This window comes from Cinclus cinclus, chromosome 13 (genome assembly GCF_963662255.1).
Source record: "Cinclus cinclus chromosome 13, bCinCin1.1, whole genome shotgun sequence".
NCBI lineage: Eukaryota > Metazoa > Chordata > Aves > Passeriformes > Cinclidae > Cinclus > Cinclus cinclus.
Genome location: NC_085058.1, coordinates 15,196,413 through 15,219,766, shown reverse-complemented (window position 1 = coordinate 15,219,766; position 23,354 = coordinate 15,196,413). Strand labels below are relative to the sequence as shown.

Sequence of the window (23,354 nt, the reverse complement as noted above, 5' to 3'; positions counted from 1 at the left end):
TGTGTGTGTGTGTGTTACCTGATGCTGCCGACGCTCAGAAATCCGTGTCTCACTAAAAATAAGTTCACGTGCTGTGACTTGCGTTAAAGGTATGAAAGGGACCACAGGGAAACAGCCATGTTCTGTATGATACCGTCAGTTGGCTTCTGCAGGATCTGATTGTCTGAGTTAGTTTAGTCATGACAGGAGCTGAGGTACAGCTGAGTTGGCCTGGTAGAGTTGTCCTGGTAGATTCAAGACCACTTTACAGGGATGCTCTGGGCTCCTAGGAAGAAATTCCCTTGCCTTGGGCTGGATACTGTGCAAGCACACAGGTATAGTATTAACTTCTGTGTCCATAACAAAAGGGTGAAGGCACAGAGCTGCAGTCTTCTGTTTTTAGATCACATTATATAAAAATGATTACAAAAAACCCTAGAAGGGATTCTGTAGTTCCTACCATACCTGTATATTGAGCAGTTCTACATGTGAGGCAGTCGCAGGGACTGTCATATTCTGGGCCGAATGGATGTCCTGGCTAGTCATGGGGAATTTCATTTCAGTCCACTTTCTGATCCTTCTCAGAGTTAGTGATAAGGACTCTTGCATAGCTTTTGGTGTAGCATTTTTTGGTGCTGTTTGCTCCAAGGGCATTGAGGATGGGATGTGACTGGAATGGAGTTATCCAAACTACAAAACCTCAGGAGTGGTTCTTTATGGAAAGCACCGTCACTCACAACTGTAGCACTTAGAGCTTCTCGAGCTCCGGTGCATAGTTAGTAAACAACTCATAAAAGCACATTTCTGTACGTAATTGTGCAGTGCTGGCTTTGTTTTTCAATTCACGTTTAAAATGCATTTATTCTGCTTATCTGAAAGTACATTTGGCTGGGTTTTTTGTCATAAACAATATTCTGTGTTCTGTTTTTCTGCAGAGTTGGGAATGATGACAGCTTAATACACACTTGGAAATTCCTGTCACAGTCAACAGACTCTTTACATAAAATCAGCCGGGTTAATGAATCCATGGAGTCACTGGTTGATGAAGGTAAGAGATCTCCATGGCATTTATAGGAGAAGGAAGGTCTCAATGCTGCTTTCCAGAAGTAGAAAATCCATTTTCAGCAATTGTCTTCTTTTATAATGGACAATTAAAGTGCATTTATTTTAATCTCAGAATATTAGTATGATAAATTAAAACAACGCCCCACATAGTAATTTCTTTAGCTCATTGAATTATGGAAAAACATTTAGAAGGTTTCACTTACAGTTGAGTTACTTGGAATTTAGCTCAGAGACAAACATTTCCTCTTCTGTTGTGGTTTTTTATTTAACTGCAGTGTTGTTACATGGCAGATTAGGAATACATTATCTGAGCTAGAATTTGGTCTGTGTGAAAATGGTGAACAGGAAACTAGGAAATAACCTTTAAAAGTGTTTTTAATAACCAGTCCTTATGTGGTATGTGGTCATTTGTGTCAGTAAAGGAGAATGTGTGTGATGTATGTGGTGTGACCGATAAAGCCTAAACCTAAATAATTAGACAGGAATCTCAAATGGGACAAGTTACCCATGTCTTAATGGCACTTATATTGCTTTGTGAAGGTGCAGACATGAATGAAGGACAGCTCATGGGAGACCTGGAGTTAGATTCCAAGCAGCTGGAGGCAGAGTCCTGGAGCCAAGTAGTGGACAGCAAGTTTCTACAGCAGCAATGCAAAGATGTTGTCAAACGGCAGGATGTGATTTACGGTGAGACATCTGCATCTTCACTTTTCACTGTAAACAGCTCCTTGATCTACCCACATGCATGAGTTTGGGAACCTTTAGCCTCATGAATAGGAACATTGCTTTGATATCCTCAAAAGCCAAACTCACTTATTCTTGAAGTTCCTAGAAATGTAATGTATTCTGTGAAAGCTGTCTTTCTGCATTTCACATATCCATAAGCCATCAAAAAACCCCAGAAGCTGCCTCTACTCATCTGTCTGCTGTTGACTTTCAAACTGGGTTCCCACACAAGCAGCTAACTAGGAAGTCTTTTCCTGAAGGATTGGAGAGCCATTCTGTATGGCAAAAGGGGATTGCAGTCAGGTGTTAGGGAGGAGAAGATACCAGGCCTGAAGGTTGAGACCCCAGCAAAGCTCTCTGTTGTGGGACACCTCTTACCCTGTGTTTCTCTCACACGTGAAAGTCTTGACTGATGTTACAGTTCCTGACATGAAATTTTCTGAAGCCACTTAAGAGAAGCCCAGTTTTGGAAAAGCTTTCTAATGGTAGCTTTTCCTTGTGCTGTAACCTGTGAACTCCTGTCCTCATCCTGTCTCATCCTATCCAGAGCTAATGCAGACAGAAATGCACCACGTCCGCACCCTGAAGATCATGAACGATGTGTACAGTGCAGCCATGTTAAAGGAGCTGCAGTACGACCAGCAAGTCGTGGACAAGATCTTTCCCTGCCTGGAAAACCTGCTGCACATCCACAGTCAGTTTTTCCAGCGGATTCTGGAAAGGAAGAAGGAGTCACTGGCAGACAAAAGTGAAAAGAACTTTGTTATCAGGAGGATAGGTGACATCCTAGTGAATCAAGTAAGTGCTGGAAAATGGTTGCAGTTCTAAAAACACAGCTGGAAGCCAGAAGCTTTTCCTTCCCTCCTGTGTGTGCCTGTCAGATAAGCACAGCTGATGGCACCTTTTCACACATAAAAATCCCCACCTCTGCTTTTTGAAGCACTTTTTGTTCTTTCGGAGGAAGATCCACTGTTGAAAATTTATTTAGTTCATTTTGTGGGACAGAGAAGCGTTCACTGACAGGCATAAAACAGTTTGAGCATGGACTGGAGTGTAGTCAGGGGCTCACAGCAAAATATGCCCAGTGTGTTTCTTGGCTGCCTTACTGACCTGGTGTTTAACTCGGGGTGTGTCATTTTACTTTTCTTTATCCACAGTTTCTGTCTTCTTTCTGTCTGTCTTAACTGTTTTTGTGGTTGGCTTTTAAGCCATGTGAATGGAGTCACCGATTTTGCTGTAGGTGTGAGCTCAGTGAAGTCCCCAAATCAGCTCTTTATTCTCTAGAGATCTGCTTGTGTGGTTGCGTATGCTTTGGACTAATTTGATTTCATCAAGTTCTTCTGAGAGCCTGGCAGGCACTGCTGGGATGTCACTCGAGGAATTCAGTGCAGGTTGGAGCTGTGTGTCCCATTCTTTGCAGTTCTCTGGGGAGAATGCTGAGAGAATGAAGAAAACGTATGGCAAATTCTGCGGGCATCACAACGAGGCCGTCAGTTACTTCAAAGATCTTTACTCAAAGGACAAGCGCTTTCAGGCATTTGTCAAGGTAGGACCTGGCAGGAGAGATGTAGCCAATGGCAAAAATATGTCCTTTCTGCACTCTGGGAGAGTGTTTTGCTGCAGAGCTGAAATTTTCATCTTTGTCCCTTAGAAAAAAATGAGCAGCTCCCTGGTGAGGCGTCTTGGGATTCCTGAATGTATCTTGTTGGTAACGCAGAGAATCACAAAGTACCCAGTACTTTTACAAAGGATACTGCAGTACACCAAAGGTAGGGACCAGTTCCTCTATTCTAAGCACGTATTTGTTTGTCCAGAGTGAAGTTTGGATCCTTTACAGCTGAAGCAGATTTTCTTACCAGCTAATCCAGTCACTATTGTCTCACATCTCTGCAATGAGATAACTCAATTCCATACTTCCATTTAGGATTAGTTGTTTAGGTACATTGATTAAGTTGTTAGAGGTCTGTCTGTAGCTAATTAGGGAGCAACATGCCTAGACTCCAAAGTCTCCCAGCTTGCTTTTTTTGATATTGGCTAAAATATGTAGTTAATTTGTGCATTTCATCTCTACTGTCTTATATGCAAAGTATATTGGAATATTTCCCAGCCAGTATATGTAAAAGGTTTTGTGAAACTCTCTTTAAGGGGGAAGAATGTGTCATTTAAGTATTAAAAAGTTATAATGCAGGAACTTGGGAGAAGAGGAAGGAAAGAAGTAAAATTGGGAAGTTAGACTGCACAAAGACAAAGTCAAATCGAGATGTTTCTGTTTCTTTTTTAAAGAGAATGAAGTGGAACATGAAGACTTGACTCAGTCATTAAACCTCGTTAAAGATGTGATTGCTGCAGTCAATAGCAAAGTCAGCAATTATGAAAAGAAAATGCGTCTTGGGGAGATTTACAGCCGGACGGACAGCAAGTCCATCATGAGGATGAAGAGTGGCCAGATGTTTGCAAGAGAGGACTTGAGGCATAGGAAACTCATCCGAGATGGGCCTGTTTCACTAAAGAACTCAGCTGGCCGGTTAAAAGGTAAGGTGTCCTGCCTTCTGCTGTGGAAGGATGCAGCTCACCCTCTCTGGGTGTAGGATTAGTCCTAGACTGGTGCCTCCACCTTTGATAGATACCAGCTTTCCCCTACTGTACCCCCACTCCCCAATTGCTTCTGTGGGTTCTGGAGTGATAGAGAGCTGCTTTTCCTCCTGATGACTGCATGCCTGCTGAGGGCTTGGGTGGCAGTGACACCTCAGTGTGTCAGCCAAGGAGCAGTGTTGCTGAGGGATGCTCTGGGCCAGGACACGACTTGGGCTGCAGTTGCCCAGAGCAGAGAGTCCATCTCCATGCCTGTGCCATGGTTGCAGGAGTTGTGCTGGCTAAATCTGGAACCCAGCCTCAACTTCCCAGGCCTTTCCTTCCCTCCGAGGGGTGGGCAGGTCTGTAGCAGTTGCACTGGGACCCAGGGAGATGTCCCAGGCATTTGTTGCTCTTGAACCTCTTGAGCTGTTGACATGAACTGTTCAGGAAAGTCTCTGGTGTCCCTGCAGCTGCCTCTTGTTGGTCTGTGTTTTCTTGAGCTGCTTTTTGCTTGTTACCAGGTGGAAGTAGTTTTTTTAAGGTGCTATGCACTGAAGTTCTCCACTGAATCCAACACTAAATCTCCCAAGGAATCTTTCAGCTGGGACCACAGTAGCAGTAAAAGCAGACAGGGCTGTGCCTCAGGCTTGGCAGGAAGGCTGGGCTTCCCTTCCTCCCTGCAGCAATAGCTGATTAAATTACAGTCTGTGGGCATGAATGGGGCCTGGGAGCCTGATGCCATGCTGTGCAGGGAGGTGGTGATAACATGGAATTCCATATGGGGTATGATTTATTTTGAGGTTTTGGAAGCAGGAAGTTCACAGATGATTTCTAGGCACCCGAGATGACTACTACTTTAGGTGGTGGATGAAGCAAGTTCTGCTGCTGTTGTGAAATTGTGATAAGCACGGGCTCCATTTGCATTTCCTAGTCATAGAAATGCACAAACATGTCCGTAGTGCAAACTCCCAGGGAAAAGCAGGTCCTGCAGGCAGGCTGTAGACCCAGGGAAAGAGTAGATGGTTCATATATTCAGATTATTTTGTGGTATTTGAAATGGAGCACTGAAAACTATTGGAAGAACTTTTTTTTTTAGGGGTTTCAGCAATTCCCCTCTTTCAAAGTCATGGAACACAGAAAATGGTAGTCGAATGCCACCTTCTGCAAACTTCCTAGAGGCTGGATTTCATTTTGCAGCTTTACTTAAAGTTCAGTGGCTCTTTTAGCTGGAATGGATTCTGTCTTCCCAAACATACTGGAAGGATTTACCCATGGGATGATTTAAGTTTTTTGGTTTGCTTCCTTTCTGTCACAAGATTTCCCAAGTACATTACACAAAACCTCTTTGTACTGAGGGGTCTGGGTGGGGCATTACACTTGGTAGTTGCTGTGCAGCTTTATGATATGTTATTAGGAGACTTGGAAGGCTCTACATGTACTCTGGGACAAGACTGATGTAAAATCCTCTGTTGGCTTGGGGTTGTGTTTCCTTCTGCAGTGAAAGAAAGCCAGGTCCTGTGTCTCACTCAGGCTCCCCTCACAGTTGTGTTTGTCTGAGAGCAGAATTACTGGTGGCTCCTGAAGTCAGTGTTTCCTGGGAAAGAAACTGCAGCTGACAAATGTTGTTATTGCATGGTAATTTACACCCTGCAAACCACTCATCAAGAGAACCATAAAACTCAAAACTTCCTGTGCAGATATTTTGCTTGAGGGCTAAAATATTGATTGCTTGAGAAAACAGAGCTTCTATTGAATAAATGTCTCTGGCTTTCACTGTTATGCCCATGTCTTAGCTGGTAGTGAGCATGTGGCTGGAGAGGAGCACGCACCCCTGCTCCAGTGGGTGAGAGCAAATCCTGCAGGATGCCCAGGGGCTGATGTGTCCTTCTTAATGCAAAACTGGTTCAAAGCTGATCTTCCTGATCTGCCATCTCCAGGCACTGCCTTTGCTCCTCCTGACAGCTGGGAGGTTGACCTTGCTTCCAGGATTTGCAAAACCAGCCCTGCTGCTCCCCAGAGCTGGTGTTATTACAAGAAATCTGTTCTGGGATGGGTTGTATGGTTATACTTCACTGTTGTGTTTCTTCTTTTGCAGAAGTCCAGGCTGTTCTCCTCTCTGACATGCTCGTGTTCCTTCAGGAGAAGGACCAGAAGTATGTCTTTGCGTCACTGGTAAGGCTTCAACCTTTTTTCCTTCTTACTTTTCTATGTGAGAGACCCGTGATGCTGTGTTGTGCAGCAAAGCCAGCAGTTGCTTGCTAAACAACTTAATTTTCTTGCTTGGAACATTTTTGTTTGCTGAGCAGACTCCATGCTTTTTGATGGGAAAACATGTCTTCATGCCCTACCTCCCCTTCCTGCAGTGCCTTGGCACAGCGGATAATTGGCCTTGAAAACCTGCCTGTCACTCAAAACACTTGTGCTTTGCAATTTATGCACACTGGACTGGGAGGGGGTGAGAGGATAATGCAAGCATTGTAAAAATGAACCTCAGCAGAAGGAAATGTCCAAATAAATTGTGAGCTGCTGCGGGGGGCAGTGAGGTGAAATGCCAGGGCAGTAAATTAAACAGAACAGCTTGAAAATAAATGTCAGAGACATATATTTGTAATGTGCAGGAGCAAAAACATTAGGTTTGAGGGCAGGTCCTCCCAAAAAGGGCTGGGCACATTGACCTGCTGAAGAAAACCTGGTGCCTAATGGAGTCTGCAGGACTGTACCTTCCAGGCATGGTCTAGACTGGCTAAACCTTGTGACCTTTCCACTCTTTGAGCATTTTGAAAGCTGATAATTTGTTATTCCAGTTCCACCAACCCTCTGCATGGGCTCAGAGCCCTACACAAGGGAAGCTGATTTGCATAAAAGTCCTGCTAGTGAACCACATCACCCCAGCTGTAGCATGTGGTGCAATGCACAAAGGGGCTGACTTGTGTGTGGGTGACACAGCAGCCTGAGGACATTGGAACCCAGCAGGCTGATGACACAGAGACCATAGCACATGATGAACATCACCTCACACATGAGTTCTCACATAGCAGCCAGCTGTGAGCCTCTGAGAACGGCAGAGGTTTTGTGGGGTTTGCAAACAAAACTTTATCCTGGAGAGAGGTGGTGAAGATACTGTGTGTGAAGCAGGCTAGCAAGCTGCCCCAAGTGTAAAGACCTGTGATATTAATGACAGGAATAGTGTGGTCAGGAGAAAATGAGATCAGAACAAAATACGGTACAGCTTACAAAACCACAAAGTCAAATTGAAATTAATTCTTTCTGGAAATGGAGTGAGGTAAACTTGCTTTTCCTACAGAACTGTTGGAGTGTTCTAGTTTGAGGAAAGCAAACCCATCCCTTTTGTTTGACCCCACTGAAAGGATTTTGTGTTTTTAATTAGCCAGTATGTTCAGAAAATGTTTACAGACTTGAGAGATGTAGCACTATGGTTTATTGGGACATTCTCAATGCTAGTTTGAATCTGAGAGCTAGCTCTGTTCACCCTCCTCACCCATTTCTTTCCATCTGAAGGACCAGAAATCCACTGTGATCTCTCTGAAGAACTTAATTGTACGAGAAGTGGCTCATGAAGAGAAGGGTTTGTTCCTGATCAGCATGGGTGGAAAGGATCCTGAAATGGTGGAAGTCCACGCCAGCTCCAAAGAAGAGCGCAGCGGCTGGATACAGATCATTCAGGACACAATGCACACCATGTAAGACACTCAGCTGTTCTTGTGAGGCAAGGGGTGCCCTGGGTGTGTTCCTGTAGTAATTGAGTCATATCTTCTGTCTAGGGATAGAGATGAAGATGAAGGAGTCCCTTGTGAGTCTGAGTTGGAAAAGAAATTGTCCGATGCAAAATTGAGAGGACTGAAAGGTAAAATTGCCTGGAACAGAGCTGGGGGCCTTTGTGGAAAAACGTATGGGAGTTTTTGGGTTGGGTTTTGTGGTCAGACTGTGACTTTTTTCAATCCTGCATCCAGCAAATAACTGCAGTCCTGGTTTGCAGCTCACCTTCCTTGCATTATTTATTTTCTGAGCCTGCTGTGCCAGATTGCCCAGGGCACCGTTGTGCTGCCAAACCCAGCATATATTGTCATGCTCCACTAGATGGGGCCAGTATCTCAGGAATCACTCAGGTTTCCTTGCCAAAGCTTTTATTTTCTGTCTTCATCCCTGTTTTGTGTTCACCCCCACAGAACAACTTCAGCAGAAGGATAAACAGATCCTGCTCTTGCTGGAGGAGAAGACGAAGATCTTCCAGGACATGGCAGACAGTTCTGTGCAGGAGGAGATGCCAGGCTCCAGGCTGCTCTTCAGAGCCAACACGGAAGAGGCTCCAAAAGGAGAGGCAATCATGAAAACTGCAATAAATGAAGGTGAGCCAGTCATGTGACATGTAAATTATAGTAACCAACTATAATTGGTCACCTTCAGTGAAGGCATCAGTTCTCAAGCACCAGTTTTGCAGGGGACATCTTCTCTTTGTCAGAATAACAAGATAAACTGTTCCTCATGACATTGTCTCAGGTCATGAGGATCAGGAAAGGAAGCAGATATTGGGGGGTGTTGAAAGAGGGCAGGAAAGTCAGCACAAATAATTGAACCTGCTTTGGGATCAGGAGCAGCATGGGATTTATCCTTGGCTGAAATTTGGAACATCCAGGCTTTTGCTGTTCTTCAGTCTCAGCAAGATGTGAGGGTGGGACTTGGGTTCCAGCAGGTGCTTATGGTGCCTGCAAGGGACAAGCAGTTCTGTTGACAAAGGCAAGGGTAGGTGGAAAATCAGGCTACTTCCCAGTATGATCTTTGGAGAGGCTAAAATTATTAAATGTTGTTGTCAAAGGACATTGAGGTTGCCTGAAGGAAGAGAGGGAGGTGTAAGCTTGTGCAGAGCTCCAAGAGTTGGAGTTAGTGGTCAGAGAAAGTGAGTTTTTGCAGGGCCAATGTATACTGTTCATGTCATTGTCACAGAAACCTACATTCTTTGTGCACCAAATAATTTCTGACTTGAGCTCAGGCAGGAATGAAAATAGCTCAGAAACCTGAAGGGGGCTTTAACAAAGACATTGCTGCTTTTTTCAGTTGAACTGCTGCAAGACCTGGTGAACAGGAGCCTGGGCACTGCCCTCGGACAGCAGCTCAGCAGCACTGCCATGGATCAGGAGGGAGGAGTTGGCCCCATCTCACTGCCTAGAAGGGCAGAAACTTTTGGAGGATTTGACAGTCATCAGATGAATGCCTCCAAGGGTGAGTAGTTCTGTGTGTGCACATCAGAATTTCTCAATAATACACATCATCATATCCTCTTGCTTCAGAAGGACTTCAGCTGGTTTGGGTTTCACAACTCCTTTCCAATAATAGTTGATAGATTAAATCAGAGATTAGGAAAAAAGCCTATATACTGGTGGACTGATGGTAGCTGAGAACCTGTGGCTATATAGAGTTAAACATCTGAACTCTTCACTCCTCTCTGTGCTCTAAGTAATACTTGCTATTTTACTTATGTGCCACATGAAAGCATTTGGCTTCTCAATAAATTAGTTTCTTCATGTTATTATTGTAATATCTACAGGTCTGTTCTTTGTTCTTCGCTTCTCTTCCCAGCAGGAGCCTGATGCTGTTGCATTTAAAAATGGATGTGGATATTGCTGAATCAAACACCTTCTCCCCTATCTCTGCTCTCTATGCATTTATGTTCCACCTACATCTGCATGTATTATTCTTCCAATTAAGTCTCTCCCGAAGAAATGCGTGACTACTTATTTCAGCTGCATAGTTGGCTGCTTCCCAATGCCCTCTTTCTTTGCTCTAGTCATCAGAAACTTCCCTGTCCTCAAATTCCTTTCTCTGTGGTCTCACTCACGCTCCCAATACAACCAGTTTTGCTGTGCTAGTGTCTGTCTCAGCACTGGGATCGTTGGACCCCGCCTGACCTCCTGCATTAAAGGAGCAGTGTTAGTTCCAGACAGTCAGACATGAGAACTATGTAGAGGTTTTCCCAGCTCTACTGGAGAAAGGCCTTGTCATCATGATGACAAATATACTCACACTGGAGGGGTTTGTTGAAGGTTGTGCCTCTCTCTGTTGCAGTGATGAATGGGACAACCTCGGGCTGTTACCCAGATCTGAGTTTTCTGTAGAAATACCCTCTGATGCTAATTCAGCAGTTGTAGGGTCTTGGGAGATTTTTGGGAAAAGAATGCAGGGCCTATTTGTTTTGCCCAGGAGGTATGAAACCTGGCATTCTCTCCAGTTCTTCTGTTCACAACCTGTGAAACCTTGGGCAAGGTTTATAACCTGACTCCCCTTCGTTCTCCCCTCCAGCAAAGCAGAAGGGAGGAGTTTCCTCCTGCAGAGAGGTGGAAGGTCCCAGGACGTGGCGCAGGAGAGCAGGTCTGTTAGGAGGACTTGAGGGTCAGCCTTTAACAGCAGAGCCAGCCTTGGGGGTGGGGGGAGGAGAGGGCCTTTACATCACATCAGGTGTGGTGTCCATCATGCTGCTGCAGATTCAGGTTTATGTAAAGTTATTTATCTTTAAGAGTAGCAGAAGGAAGGTTGCCACTGCAGGTGTGGGTTTTCCTCATTGGCTGCATCTCAACTGGCAATGGGAATACAAGACTCTTGGCAAGAGCTAGAGGATGGAAGGTCTGTGTGACCCCTTTTGAGCAGAAGGTCAGCACAGGGGGTGGGTCAGAGCCCTCCTGTCCCCACAGGTCAGCTCAGTCCTGCTCAGGAGCACTGATATGAGCCATCCAGGGCGAAGTTAGAAAGAGAAGCCCAGTGTCCCTTTGAAGATCCAGGTATCTGATAGCTAAGGTTAATGATAAATTGTTCGCATAGAATTACACAGGGTGTTGCACAGCAGTATCTGACCCAGATGCAAATTAATTTGCACAAGAGAGGCACTGAAACTACACCTGCAATAATATACCCTGATATGATTCTGTTATCATCCTCCATCTGCTCTTATACTGCCTCATGTCTTCTCAGCAAGTATTCCGTGGTAGTAGACAGCAGTGCAGGGGCTAGACAGAGTACCAGTTAATAGCAGTGTGCTGAATTTATCAGCACGTTCTCTGAAACCAAACTCAACCCTAATCTAAATTCACATCCACTTTTTCTGGTAGTGCTGACGTGTTCCGTATATTTTGAGCTCAAATTCATTTAGTTAAAATGTGAAGTGCTCTGTGTCCGCTTTTGTGTAACATGCGAGTTTCCTGTATTTAATTTCTCAGACTTTAGCAAGTTCATCTCTGCCTTAAAATGTTGAATAACCCATGTCAGTGCTGGCTTCTTCCTTTAGGTGGAGCAAAAGATGAGGGCGATGATGCTCAGGACCTTCGGAGAACAGAGTCAGACAGCATTTTAAAGAAGGTACAGCTTGGTTTGTGTGTCTGCCACCACTGAGTTCAGATTCCAGGAGTGACAGCTCTAGCCTTGAAAAATGCCTGAAAATTTCTTAATAATTAAGTACATCCTAATAAGTTACAAATAAAATAAAACATGAAATATGCACCCAAACCCACCGGCTTGAAAGCCACTGCAAATCAGTTCTGCTCCTTAGTGGCACAGGTTAGCTGCCATCTGTCTGCAGGTCAGCCAGAGCATGTGTTTCATTTTGCATGGTTACTGAAATGATAAGGTTGGCTGCAGCCTTGCAGCTTTTCTTTCTGGGGATCGATCCGTCACGTAACTGCAAAATAATACCTAATTAACATTTTATTCTGCATTATTCTAAGTGTCCTAAAAACATGCATGAATTCTCCCAAAATGGAAGGCAGAGGGGAGTGTTTAATGGATGTGTCATTAGTTCAGCTTCAGAAGACATTTGCTATGATTTTTCATTGTCCTCATATTACATTTGTGATCTTGTCATAGGGTGGAAATGCTAATTTGATGTTCATGCTGAAAAGGAATAACGAGGTAAGAATTGATTCTGTTCCTCAGCTGTTCCCTTCATTTAAGTGGCTAGAGAATTTGTCTCAATAGGTGATAATGTAGAAGAAAGCACATTTAATTTGCTGAAGCACATCTAGACTTTTAAATACATTAAGCTGAACCCACTGTGTCATTTATTTGTTTAACCTTGGATGTTTAGACAGGGAATTCACTGATTGTCATCTGCTTGCCAGCAAGATGATATGTGCTGATTATAAGCAGCAAGGGTTAATTACCACCAGGATGCACAGGGCTGTATTTATTGTGCATCTGCAGACAGAGAGAGTTTAATTTTATTTTGCAGGTGCAGTGAATTGGGGCAATTAGATTTCTATTCTCCCTTTGATACACATTCATAACTCCCAATTAGCATTAATGACAAAATGAGAAGCAGTTCTCTTAATACTGGCTATCACTGCGCTACTGAAAATACTGAAGTGCTCTTTTTTCTTCTTGAAATTAATTGTAGGATATGAGAGATTCAGAGAAATTTTTAGCTGGGCTAAATTTAGGGATAGGGCAACACTCCAAAGTAGCTTGCTCTGTATTGATGCATGAGGTGTTTGCACATCTGTATTTTCAGAAAGCCTCCAAGAACACACCTGCTGCATTTGTGTGCCTGCTGCAGTGCAGCTTTTGTGCCTGATGGCAGTGGGTCTTGTATGGGTCACCTTGGGGGAGAAGGGTACAAATAGTCCACATCTGTTTAAAGTTTTGTTCTTTTTTGCCCTTTGAAATTTTTTTCCTGAAATTTTTAAGTGAACTTCTGGGCTTCATCTCAATTACTCAGCTTGTTCTTGAGCAAGCTGATGCTGTGAGAAATGGTTTGCAGAGACAACCCAGGATTTCCCATGAGCTCTAGGCCAGGAGGTGCCTCTGCAGATGTTCCTTCCCCTGCTGCAATGACAGCTAGAGAAGGGAGGAAGGTGATGCCAGGCACTCCTGGGAGATGTTCAAGGGACGTATTGGTGTACTGGGGATTGATGCAGTTGTTGCAAGGGAAGAGTGAGGAAAAGCAGGCTGCAGAGGGATGGCTGTGCAGCTTGTCAGACCCACTGGTGGGACACAGAGCAATAGAGGGTGCTGTCCATGTAGCCAGCACCCAGTGAGATCTAACAGCAACGCTTCTGTTTTCTCGCAGCAGGTCCTCCAAACCATTACCAGCCTCCATAAGCTGCTCAGTGCTTTACAGGTAGGTTTAGCCCTTCGTCCTGCTCCCACACACTGCTTGCCTGAGCTGCCAGTTGTGCTTTGCCCCTTGTCTCCCCTTCTCATGTCGCAACCCTGAACGGCTGGACGCCCCACGGCTGGCTTGCGGGCCGTGGGAACGAGCTGCTGCCTAGGGGAACCAGTGCCGGCCTGAATTTGGGAAGCTGCTGGGGGAGACGCTTTGCCAGCATGCTCTGGTAGCCAGGCAGCAGTGCTGGGCTGCAAGTTTGCTGGGAGAAGAAGAGGTTTTCAGGGATGGGCCTCTCCCCACAGAGAGGATGCTGCAGTGATCTCTGTCTCCTCTCCCCAGGGTGTGGTGCTGCAGCAGGACACCTACATCGAGGACCAGAAGCTGGCTCTGAGCGAGAGGGCTCTGAGCCGAAGCTTCTTCCGACCCCTCTCGCTGCTGGAGCAGGAGAAGCAGCGCAGCCTGGAGAAGCAGCGCCAGGAGTTCGCCAACCTGAAGAAGCAGCAGACACAGCACGAGGAGGAGAAGCGGAGGAGGGAGAAGGAGTGGGAAGTGCGGGAGAAGGAACTGGCAGAGCACGAGGCCGAGCTGGCCCAGCGCGAGGAGCAGGTGCAGAGGCTGCGGCAGGAGCTGGAGCGGGAGCGCGAGGAGCTGCAGGTGAGGAAGGCGGCCTACCAGCTCGACCTGGAGAGGCTCCGCACGGCGCAGAAGCAGTTGGAGAGGGAGAAGGTGCAGCTGAAGCAGGACGTGGAGCGATTCGCTCAAATGCGGCAGGAATCCGACCACAACCAGGTAAATGATGCCAACAGCCAGGCTCCTGGGGAAGCTGGGCCCTGCAGGGAGCTCCCAGCCAGCTCCCGGGTGAGCTGCGTGCTCCTCACAGGGCACACAGCTGGTGCCAGCCCGGCCCCAGACATGCGAGAACTGGTGTTTAAAACTGGCTCTTCCCTTGCATATGAGGGGCAGTGCTGCTCTTGTTGCACCTCTGGAGCTGCTCAGGCACTGCCGGTATTGGTGCTTCATGGTGTATTAGGGGTGGCTGGCCAATGCTGGGCAGCCTGAGCTCTGCCCCCTTTGCTGTCTGTACAGCAGAGGAGGTGCCAGACTCCCAGGGAAAATGGCCCAGACAGGCCCAGGGGGGGTAACACTGGCTCATGTTGGCTGTCACCCGAGGGCTGAGCTCTGGGGAGTGGTCAGGCAGAAGGGACATCCCTCACAGAAACAGCCTGAGAGTTGTGGGTAACCTGAAGCCTCCAGCTGGCACAAAAACCACTTGTGAGGCTGTTAACTGCAGGGCAAGGCCCTTCACATAATGACATCCATCTCCAAAAACATTCTCAATATCCAGCAAAGAGATAGCATTGCCCCTTGCAGTCCAGCACCTGCAGTCCAGTCGTGGCTCAGTGAGCAAAGGTCCCCAGATCTGCTGGAAAAGGCTTCTGGTGTCTGACTGCTCACAACCATGAAGAAAAGCCCACACACAGATTCTGGTCTGGGCATTTTTCAGCAAGCTATGTTTTATTCCTTTACAGCTGTGCAGTAGTCTGACTAAGGAGAGCCAGCACCGTTGGCAAAACATAAACTGAATTTAATCCTTAAACCTGTTGATCATTTGTTTGTTTGTTTGTAGCTCACTAATTCTGTCTGTAATTTGCTTAGAGCTGTACCAGAGTTAGTTTATAAATGTTGGATTGCAGAATGGGAGTTATTTTGGATGCCTAATAATTTTGGATGTTATTGTGGAGCTGAGAAGTGAGCTCTGATAAGCTAATCGCCAAAGAAGGTCCTGCTCCTTCCCACCTGGCTCCTGATCAAGCCAGAAGTTTTCCAAGCAGTCAGTGAAGCTGTTCTAGCTCCAAGCACTTATAGACAAGGGGCATGGATACTGTGGGAGAGGCTGAGAGGTAAAATGCCTGCAAGGCCGAAGAGATTTAGGAGAAGGAAGAACCTTCTCAAGGCAGGTATCTGACTGACATTGCAGAGCTATTAATAGAGGGTTCAGTCAAGCTTTGTTGGGCTTGTTTTGATCTTCCCTTTGAATGTGCAAGCTCAATTACATCCTGAGACAGCCGTTAGGGAAAAAAAAAAAAAAAAACAGGAAAAATGCTGTTGCTTTCATCTTTTGCTTGGAAAGGCTTCCTTTGACACATGGTGCTCCTGTGCCGTGTGTTGGTGTTCCCTTCCCAGAGAGGCACACTGCTCCTTGGCCTCCTGCCACCATCTGTGTGTGCAAACGATGCAGGGTGAGTCTTGCTATTGAGATCTTAGAGAATATTTGCCCTTGGCTTGTTGATACATAGCAGAGTACATGTAGGAGCAAAAGATAGTGGAGTGTTACTCTTTGTATGCCTCTTTTTTCATCTTGAACAGAGAAGGCTTTTCTCTCTTCACTCTGCCTGGATGGGGATGACTTTTTACCTGGTGAATGGGCTGGAGGTTCACAAGAACAACCTCTGTGAGTGGTCTTTTCTATCCATGTTCTCTGCTAGCCTCTTTCATGAAACACTCTTCCTTTCTAGGTTTCAAATCTACATGAGAAACTTGCAAGAGTCTCCTCCCAGTCCAGCACTGATGAATCCTCCATGCAGAAGAACCCTTCCCTTCCTAAACAAGGGCACTTTGATGCAGAACTGTCTGTCTCCCCCAAAAGGAACAGTCTTTCAAGGACACACAAAGAGAAAAGCACTTTCCATTTGCTTAGCACAACAAACCAGACTAACAAGGCAGCTGAGGAACAGACCCAGATGCCTACTCGCCTCTTCAGTTTAGCCAAACCAAAGGAGAAGAAGGAGAAGAAGAAAAAGAGCAGGGGACATCGCTCCCAGCAGTCTGGTGAGTGTCAGGGAAGCTCACAGGTGTTCTTTCAGGGTTGGTAAGCTGGCTGTTTTCCTTCAGCCAGCAAACTTGTGGAAACCACAAAATCTGGCTTTAAATAAGGATGGTGACACAGGGATGGGGAAGAGCAGCTGTGCTGAGTGGACTTCCCAGCTTGAAGTGATCTTGAGTGGGCTTTTCTGCCTGTTCTGCAGCCCCCGGGTTTGTCAGAGGGACACACATTCTTCTCATTGTTTCTTCCCTTCTCATCCCATCCTGAGAAGCCTCCATGGGCTGGATTCTCTTCTTCAAGGAGGAAAATGTTCTGCTTCAGTGTCAGTGCTTTCAGAAGGAGCTGCTGCTGCGATGCTCCTGGCTGTCGCAGCTCCTGAGGCATTGATGTCTGCTTTAGCTCTGTGGCAGTTTGGAAGTGATACCCACAAGCCTTCTGGTGGCCTCTCCCTTCCCCTCAAGCTGGTCTGTTTTGTTTCTTGATCTGAAACTAAAACATACAGGGTTTTTGGTTTTTTTTGTCTGGTAGTTGTTCATCCCTTTAGGACTCAGAGCTGCAGCTCAAACCTCTGACCCACATGAAATTTGATCACATGGCCTCAAATGACCAGTTTCATTCATGCTAGCTCACTGATGTTTTCCAGCTTGTGCACAGGAAATCTCACCCATTACAAGGTGTAATTCATGGTAGCTCATCAGGGAACTGAACATCTTTTAAGGGCCCTGGTGGATTTGGCAGTAGGGTTTCTGTCACAGCCCCACTCTGCCTGCTGTGTCCCTGTGTTCCCATAGTGATTCCCACATAATGTTTTTTGGTGCTACAGATTCTCACTCGTCAGAAGCACCTCCAGAGGGTGAGGAGATCTTCTGCTGAGCATGGACTGTTCAGTAGTCACTCGTCGCATTGGCACCGTGGACATCTCCCTGCCTGTGACACAGCACCCAGCTGGTGCCTGCGCTGGACAAACACCTGGAGGTTTTAAATGAAATACCTTCTGAACTCTGCTAAGTGGTGGATAAGGGCCTCTCTCCTGTGGTTTTAAGTGAATTCTCCCTGCAGAGGCTGTGCCAGCATGGCACACAGGATCATCTCCCTGTGGAAACCTGGGGTCAGACAGATTGGGGTAGATGTTGTCTGTCTCTTCTTACTGCTAAAGGATGAGAGAACATAGCCTTAAGGGGTCTGTGCCTTCCAATTCCCCTTTTCTGGGGAAAAGAACCAAAACCAAGCATTTAGCAAAAGATTAGGACTCTACAAATGGTGCGTACACACTGGCACATATAGATATACTGTATATATACATATATGTATCTATGTATCCACTGGGATATGCTTACAGTCCCTACAGCCAAGGGGGGATAGATGATACCTGACAACTTCCAGGGAGTGTGTAGATATTAAATATCTTGCCCTTGCTGCTCTGGCTGTAACACAGTGACCTGCACACCCCTTTTGTGCTGATGGGATAGGGGCTGTTTGGTTTCAGAAGTGTACCTTACACCAGGAAACATTCAGAAGCAACAACTCAGAGGATAAAATTGTAAAATCATTCTGAACGGTTTCTGTGGGGCAGAGGAATCAAATGTCAAACTGTTTCCAGAGTCAAGCAGAATGTTATTGGGTGTATTTAAAATGGCGCAGAAAAAAAAATTTTGGTATGTTGGTAAGGCAGTCCCAGGGAGCCAGAACAGACTGTTCAAATGGAAACAACAGTAAGCAACATTTTTTTTTTTTTTACACAATCTCACTGAGCTCCAGCTCATTCCCTCCCATCCCTGAAGTAAAGATTATGTTTTTGCTGGAATAGAGCTCTCCAGTTGCATTTGACATCTCCATATAAGCCTAATGACTGAGTGGGGGGTGGCTAAAAATCTGCTTTTAGGGATCTTTGTTCTGTCCTTTGTGTTTTTCTTAGCCTGCTTTTTGTGCTATCATTGGGCTTCTGTTTCTCTGTTTTTTTCTCACCTGCCCTGCTCGTTTCTGAGGCAGAGTGAGAGCACCAGTGTCTTAGCAGGTCAGGGAGACATCCCTGTGGGACAGTGGGGCAGGCTTCAAGGACATGGCTCCTATCCCTGTGGCTGTGCAGTACCGGGCACTTAGGAACCGTTTTTGGGGAGAAAAAGGGCCTGATGGACAAATCCCCTGTAGGACAGGTCCAGAGTCCAGCGTGGCATGTCCCCATGGCCTCTGGGGTGGAATGTCCGTGCAGAACAGGAAGGTCCAAGGGCGGCTCTTGCTGTGCCAGCTGTGGGGTGTGTCTGTAGAGTTGTGGAATACAGGGATGTGTTCAGTGGGGGAGGAGAAATGCAATGAGACACAATTTTCTCCAAAAATCGCCTTTCTCCAAACCCTGTCAGCAGAATTACCCAAGTGGATTTGTAAATGGTTACCAGCTTCAAAATAGGTCAAGGGTTTTCTCAAGAGTTTGAAGCTGTCAGGTGCATTTCCTTTCCTACCAGTTTTTTTTCCTTTGAAATAACAAATAACTTCTCTTCTTGTACTATTGTTTGATTTCGGTTTGCTCTCAGGCTTGTCATGTGCTGGTGACCTGCAGCAGTTTTCAGAGTTAGTGCTGATGAGTATCAGCAGCATTGATGGTGAGGTGGATGCTTGGGCTGTCTTGATGCGGGAACACTGCTTGCTTTGGAAGCTCTCTACACTATTGAAACTCTAAAGAAAAAGAGAAAAAAAAAAAAGAAAGGAAAAAGGGTTAAGATTTTTTTTTTTAATATTATTTGGTGCTTGTTCTTAATTGCAAGCAGGGCTTGCCAAAATATTTATCTTTCATTTTATCTGAAAGAGTTTTTTTAAAAAAGTTTACTTGGTTTTATTTTTTTATTTCTTTTTACTTTTGCTTTTGTTTGGGGAATAGTTTGAGGATTTTTTCTCTTCCCCCCTTTATTTTTTTTTTTGTTTGTTTATTTGTTTGTTTTGTTTTCTTACCAAAAGATTGGTAAACCAAATGCTCTCATCTCCCTAGTTCCTACAAACCATGGGGTTGGCAGTGTTGCTTTGCAGCTCATTCCATACCCAAAGTTACACAATTTCAGCTGAGAGCTTTCTTCAAGGCAGAGCATTTTCAGCCAAAAGAAGTCTGGAAAAAGACAAAGTGACTTCAGACAAGGCTCCTCCTGTCAATTAGTTTCCTTGTTTAAACATTTTTATTAGGTTTTCTCACTCCTTTTGGTGGCAAGGTAAAAAGCAAAGCATGGAGTGCCTTGCAGTGTTGTGAGGGTCTAGTTGCCCTTCTGAACCCAAGGAGAGCTGAAGAAGGCACATGCTGTTGGTGTGGTGTTACCTTTTTCATAAGAAAACCACCAACTTGAAATTAACTTTTGCCAAGCTGAAATTTTTGGAAACCAAAGTAGTGTGTGGCTCATTTACTGTTGTGTGAACAGAGATCAGGGCACTGAGTTCTCCTCAGTCTGGAGCAGCCTTTGCCACTATGAACTTTTCAACTTACCCCAGTGTCTTTTCCCCAGTCCCAGCACATGCTATATTCACAACACAGCAACGTCCCATGGCTCTGAGAAGGGCACCAAGAGGCAGAGAAGTGACCCAGGGCAGCAGGATTGAGTCTGCCTGGCTTCACCATCTGTCTTGATTGTGCAAATCAAAAAGAGCATTCAGTGCCTGAAGTGCAAATGCTATTCACTAAGTGATCTCCCAAGGTCCCTGTGGTTCCTTGACAGAAACCACAGGTGTGAGTCAGAAATACACTAACCATAAATCCTGTGTATCGAAGCTCTTTGTGTCTTAAATTCTGGTGGACAGACCTTTGTCCCTGGAGGATGTCTGTTACTGTATGATTCACTGTTTTGGAATGAAGATTTTCCTCCCCCGCTGCTTCCTCCTTCTTTCACCTTTAGGAAGGTAAGGGCTTGTTTTTATCTCTTTAGCCTTTTATTTTTCCCATCTCAGGTTTTCTTTGGAAAGGCTTGGCATAAGTTCCTAGAGTCAGATTCCTGCTCTGATCCCTGAAGGTTGTCTAGTGTTGTCTGATGAGTATGGTCCCAACTTGACAGCACCAAAACCTTTCCTCTTCCCGGTCTTAAAATTGTGTTTGCTCCAGTTCCATGCCTGAAATCCATCCTGCAATTGATGAAAGCCTGTTATTTCTTCAGCCCAGCCTGTTGCTAGTTCCCAAAGCCAATCTCTGGATCCCATTTGGAGCACCCAAACCACCCTGTTTTGCATTGAGTTCCTGGGACTCAGAGTAGGTTCAAAAACATCTCTTTGAAGCCCATGTTGTTGGAGGAGAAGAGGATCCTGCGAGGGCTCTTGGAACTGTTTGTGCTAGTGTTTCATGGAGGGCAGAAATCAGATTGATTTTCTTGGGCTTTTATTGGCCTGGTCTTTGCCACTGCCCAATAGGAGGGGTTTCAGTGTCCTGGGAAGGTGAAAGTGTGGGCTCAGACAAGTACAGAAGTGGCCAGGATTAGCCATGGGTGCCAGACTACCCAGCAGCAGAGAGTAGCAAAGGGTGGGAGACTCAATGAGGTTGTGTGGGCTTGGCCTTAGACTCTTTTAAATTAAGTGATCATCTCAACACATAACTTGATGTCAGTTTGATACCATAAAGCACTTTAAATGGAACTGGTCTTGCCCCTTTTAATTATGGTTATTTAGAGACAATCATTTTTGCCATTGCTTCCCCCTCCGTATCTCCAGCAAAATCAGAGCTTCAAGTAGGCATGTTCCTGCTTTGGTTTGGCTTTTCCCTGAGAGGGGAGGAAGGGCCAAGCTTTTTATATTGTTTTTAGACCAAAGTGGGTGTGAATCTGACTACAGTCCCACTGCAGATAGGTTAAGTGGCAGGACAAGAGAGCTGGCTTCTCTTGGCTCAAGTACATCCCCTGGGAGAGCCCATACCAGCTTCACCACCACCTTCCTCACAGGTGGGTAGGGTAGGGAAGCAGCCCTGCCAGTGGTTTTCCCTCCATCTCCTTTTCCTTGGAGAAACTCAGAGTGAAGGGAGATGTGAGGCCCTTCCATGCACCAAGGCATTTACTGTTCAGGCCACTGGGACACCTCCCAGGTGCCCTCCCAGGACAGGAGTTATCATCCCCACTGAGGGTGGATTCTTCCCTCTGGAGGTGTGAGAGTGCTGGGCAGCACAGTAATTCCATCAGCTTGTGTGGATTTGCATCCAGAGAGTCTGATCACCATTGCACCTTCTGTGAGTTACTAGGATATCTCACAGCTGTTGCTGAAACACCCAATTCCAGTCCTTCCATGTGCCACCTAGTCAGAAGAGGTTCTTCAGGTGCCAAATCCCGAGGAAGCTGTCTAGGATATCTATGGCATGGAGCAAGGGGAGGACTGGGCAGGGGACACAGGAGAGTATCTGCTAAAATCCCACAAAACATTCCTTGTTAACCAGAACTCTGGAAATTATTCTGCCTGCTGGCCAGGTTTGGGAATTTATCATGATTTTAGGGCACCCTTTAAAACAAAAAAAAAACCTCCCCTGCTGCTCATAACTCTTGCTTCATTTGTCAGAAGGGGCAGCAATCCACAATTCTTCATTGGTGATACAGCTAATTTTTAAATATAGGCGAGCTGAACTGGCCAAATCTCCTACACCTTGTGCTTTTCAGTCGTGAGAAGTGTAATGCCAGCTCCCTTCCCACCTGCCTTTCCAGGGCTCTGTGCCTTTTCCTTCCACGTGCATTTCACTGACACTGATGCTTTGCCCAAAATGTAATTCAGCTTCCATTGCTTGGGGGGAGGGGGGAACAGGATAACATTCACTGCTTTGCATACAGCTATGAGCTTTGTATGTATTTAAGCTGTCTATAAGTATCCATCCTTTCCATGCTCTAAAATAATCCTACTATTTTATTTATCAATATTAAACACTGACTCAAAAAGAAAAAAAAAAAATAAAATTTTATGTCCGGTTCAGTTCGCCTATGGTTAAAGTTTAGCCTGGTGTTTATTTTGTACTAATATGGAATGCACTTGAGTAATTCCCAGAACACTGAGGTGTATTATAATAACCTGATATACCTCTGCTTTTCAGTTTGTTTCTTATTAAAAAAAAAGGAAAAAAAAAAGCTTTGCATTTTCATGTTGAACCGATAAAGAAAAAAAGTTGGGAAAAAAAGATTTTTAAAGAAGAGGGTAAAACCTAATTGCTGTATGTTAATTTGTAATTATGTAAAAAGTGAGCAGGTTATTGACTGTAAAATTCTTCAGTTTTTCTGTAATTTGCCAGAAACCATTAGGTTTTGTAACAAGCTTTTATTTATCTTCCTTTTTAGTTATCAGTATCAACTTCTTGTAAAGTCATTCTTCCTCTAAATAAATTTGATTTTAAGTCTGTGAGTTTTCTGCCTGATTTATTCCCACACCTTTGGTATTTTTGACAATGACCTTTTTGCACCAAAGCTGAGTGAAGAGCCCTAACCCCAACCTGTAATCAAGTGTTTGCATTGCCTTTATCAACTACATTCCAGTTTGAACCCACTGGACTCTTTAACTTATTTTCCTCCTCTTACAAGAATTGTATTTTACTGAAGGACAGATAGCCATGTGATATTCCTTGGGTTTTTCTCTCCCCTCTCCCCACCCCCAGGAGGGGAAGTGTCACAGCTGTTCTCCCTGCCTCTTCAGCCCTGTGATGATGATGATGATAATGGGAGTCTGGGGGCTGCATGTGCTGGCTGATGGCACAGAGTTCCTGTAAGCCCCTAACACAGCTCTGTGTCTTTGACAAGTCCTAGACACAGAGGTTTTTGGTTGTTTTGGCTTAGAGAGCCAGAGATGCTGCATCTCATCACAGGACAGGGTCCATGATGCTGTGTGGCTTAGCTGTTCCCAGGTCTCCTGCAAGAAGAGACCCATCAGAAATGTTGTACCAGCATCCAGGTCTCCCCTGGGGAGGCAATGTAAGGAAGAAAAGTCTTCCCCGTGAGGGTGGTGAGGCACTGGAACAAGTTGCCCAAAGAAGCTGTGGATGCCCCATCCCTGGAATTGTTGAAGACCAGGCTTGGAAGGGGCTATGAGCAATCTGGTCTAGTGGAAAATTCCTTGCCTGTGGCAAGGATGGTGGAAAAAGGATCTTTAAGGACC

At 45.4% G+C, this 23,354-nt stretch overlaps 1 protein-coding gene across 1 annotated transcript in view; it reads left to right on the top strand.

The window, feature by feature from the left end:
• Positions 1–17,248, top strand: part of AKAP13 (A-kinase anchoring protein 13) — a 67,326-nt gene extending 50,078 nt beyond the window's left edge. Inside the window, exons 14-30 of the mRNA XM_062501148.1 lie at positions 915–1,027; positions 1,585–1,731; positions 2,318–2,568; positions 3,191–3,316; positions 3,422–3,539; positions 4,054–4,302; positions 6,440–6,516; positions 7,864–8,045; positions 8,127–8,209; positions 8,532–8,711; positions 9,418–9,582; positions 11,639–11,709; positions 12,214–12,258; positions 13,415–13,465; positions 13,793–14,242; positions 15,970–16,282; positions 17,101–17,248. Of these exons, the coding sequence (XP_062357132.1) occupies positions 915–1,027; positions 1,585–1,731; positions 2,318–2,568; positions 3,191–3,316; positions 3,422–3,539; positions 4,054–4,302; positions 6,440–6,516; positions 7,864–8,045; positions 8,127–8,209; positions 8,532–8,711; positions 9,418–9,582; positions 11,639–11,709; positions 12,214–12,258; positions 13,415–13,465; positions 13,793–14,242; positions 15,970–16,282; positions 17,101–17,150 (2,671 nt within the window). The 3' untranslated portion in view covers positions 17,151–17,248. The remainder of the gene's footprint in view (positions 1–914; positions 1,028–1,584; positions 1,732–2,317; positions 2,569–3,190; positions 3,317–3,421; positions 3,540–4,053; positions 4,303–6,439; positions 6,517–7,863; positions 8,046–8,126; positions 8,210–8,531; positions 8,712–9,417; positions 9,583–11,638; positions 11,710–12,213; positions 12,259–13,414; positions 13,466–13,792; positions 14,243–15,969; positions 16,283–17,100) is intronic.
• Positions 17,249–23,354: the final 6,106 nt, after the last annotated feature.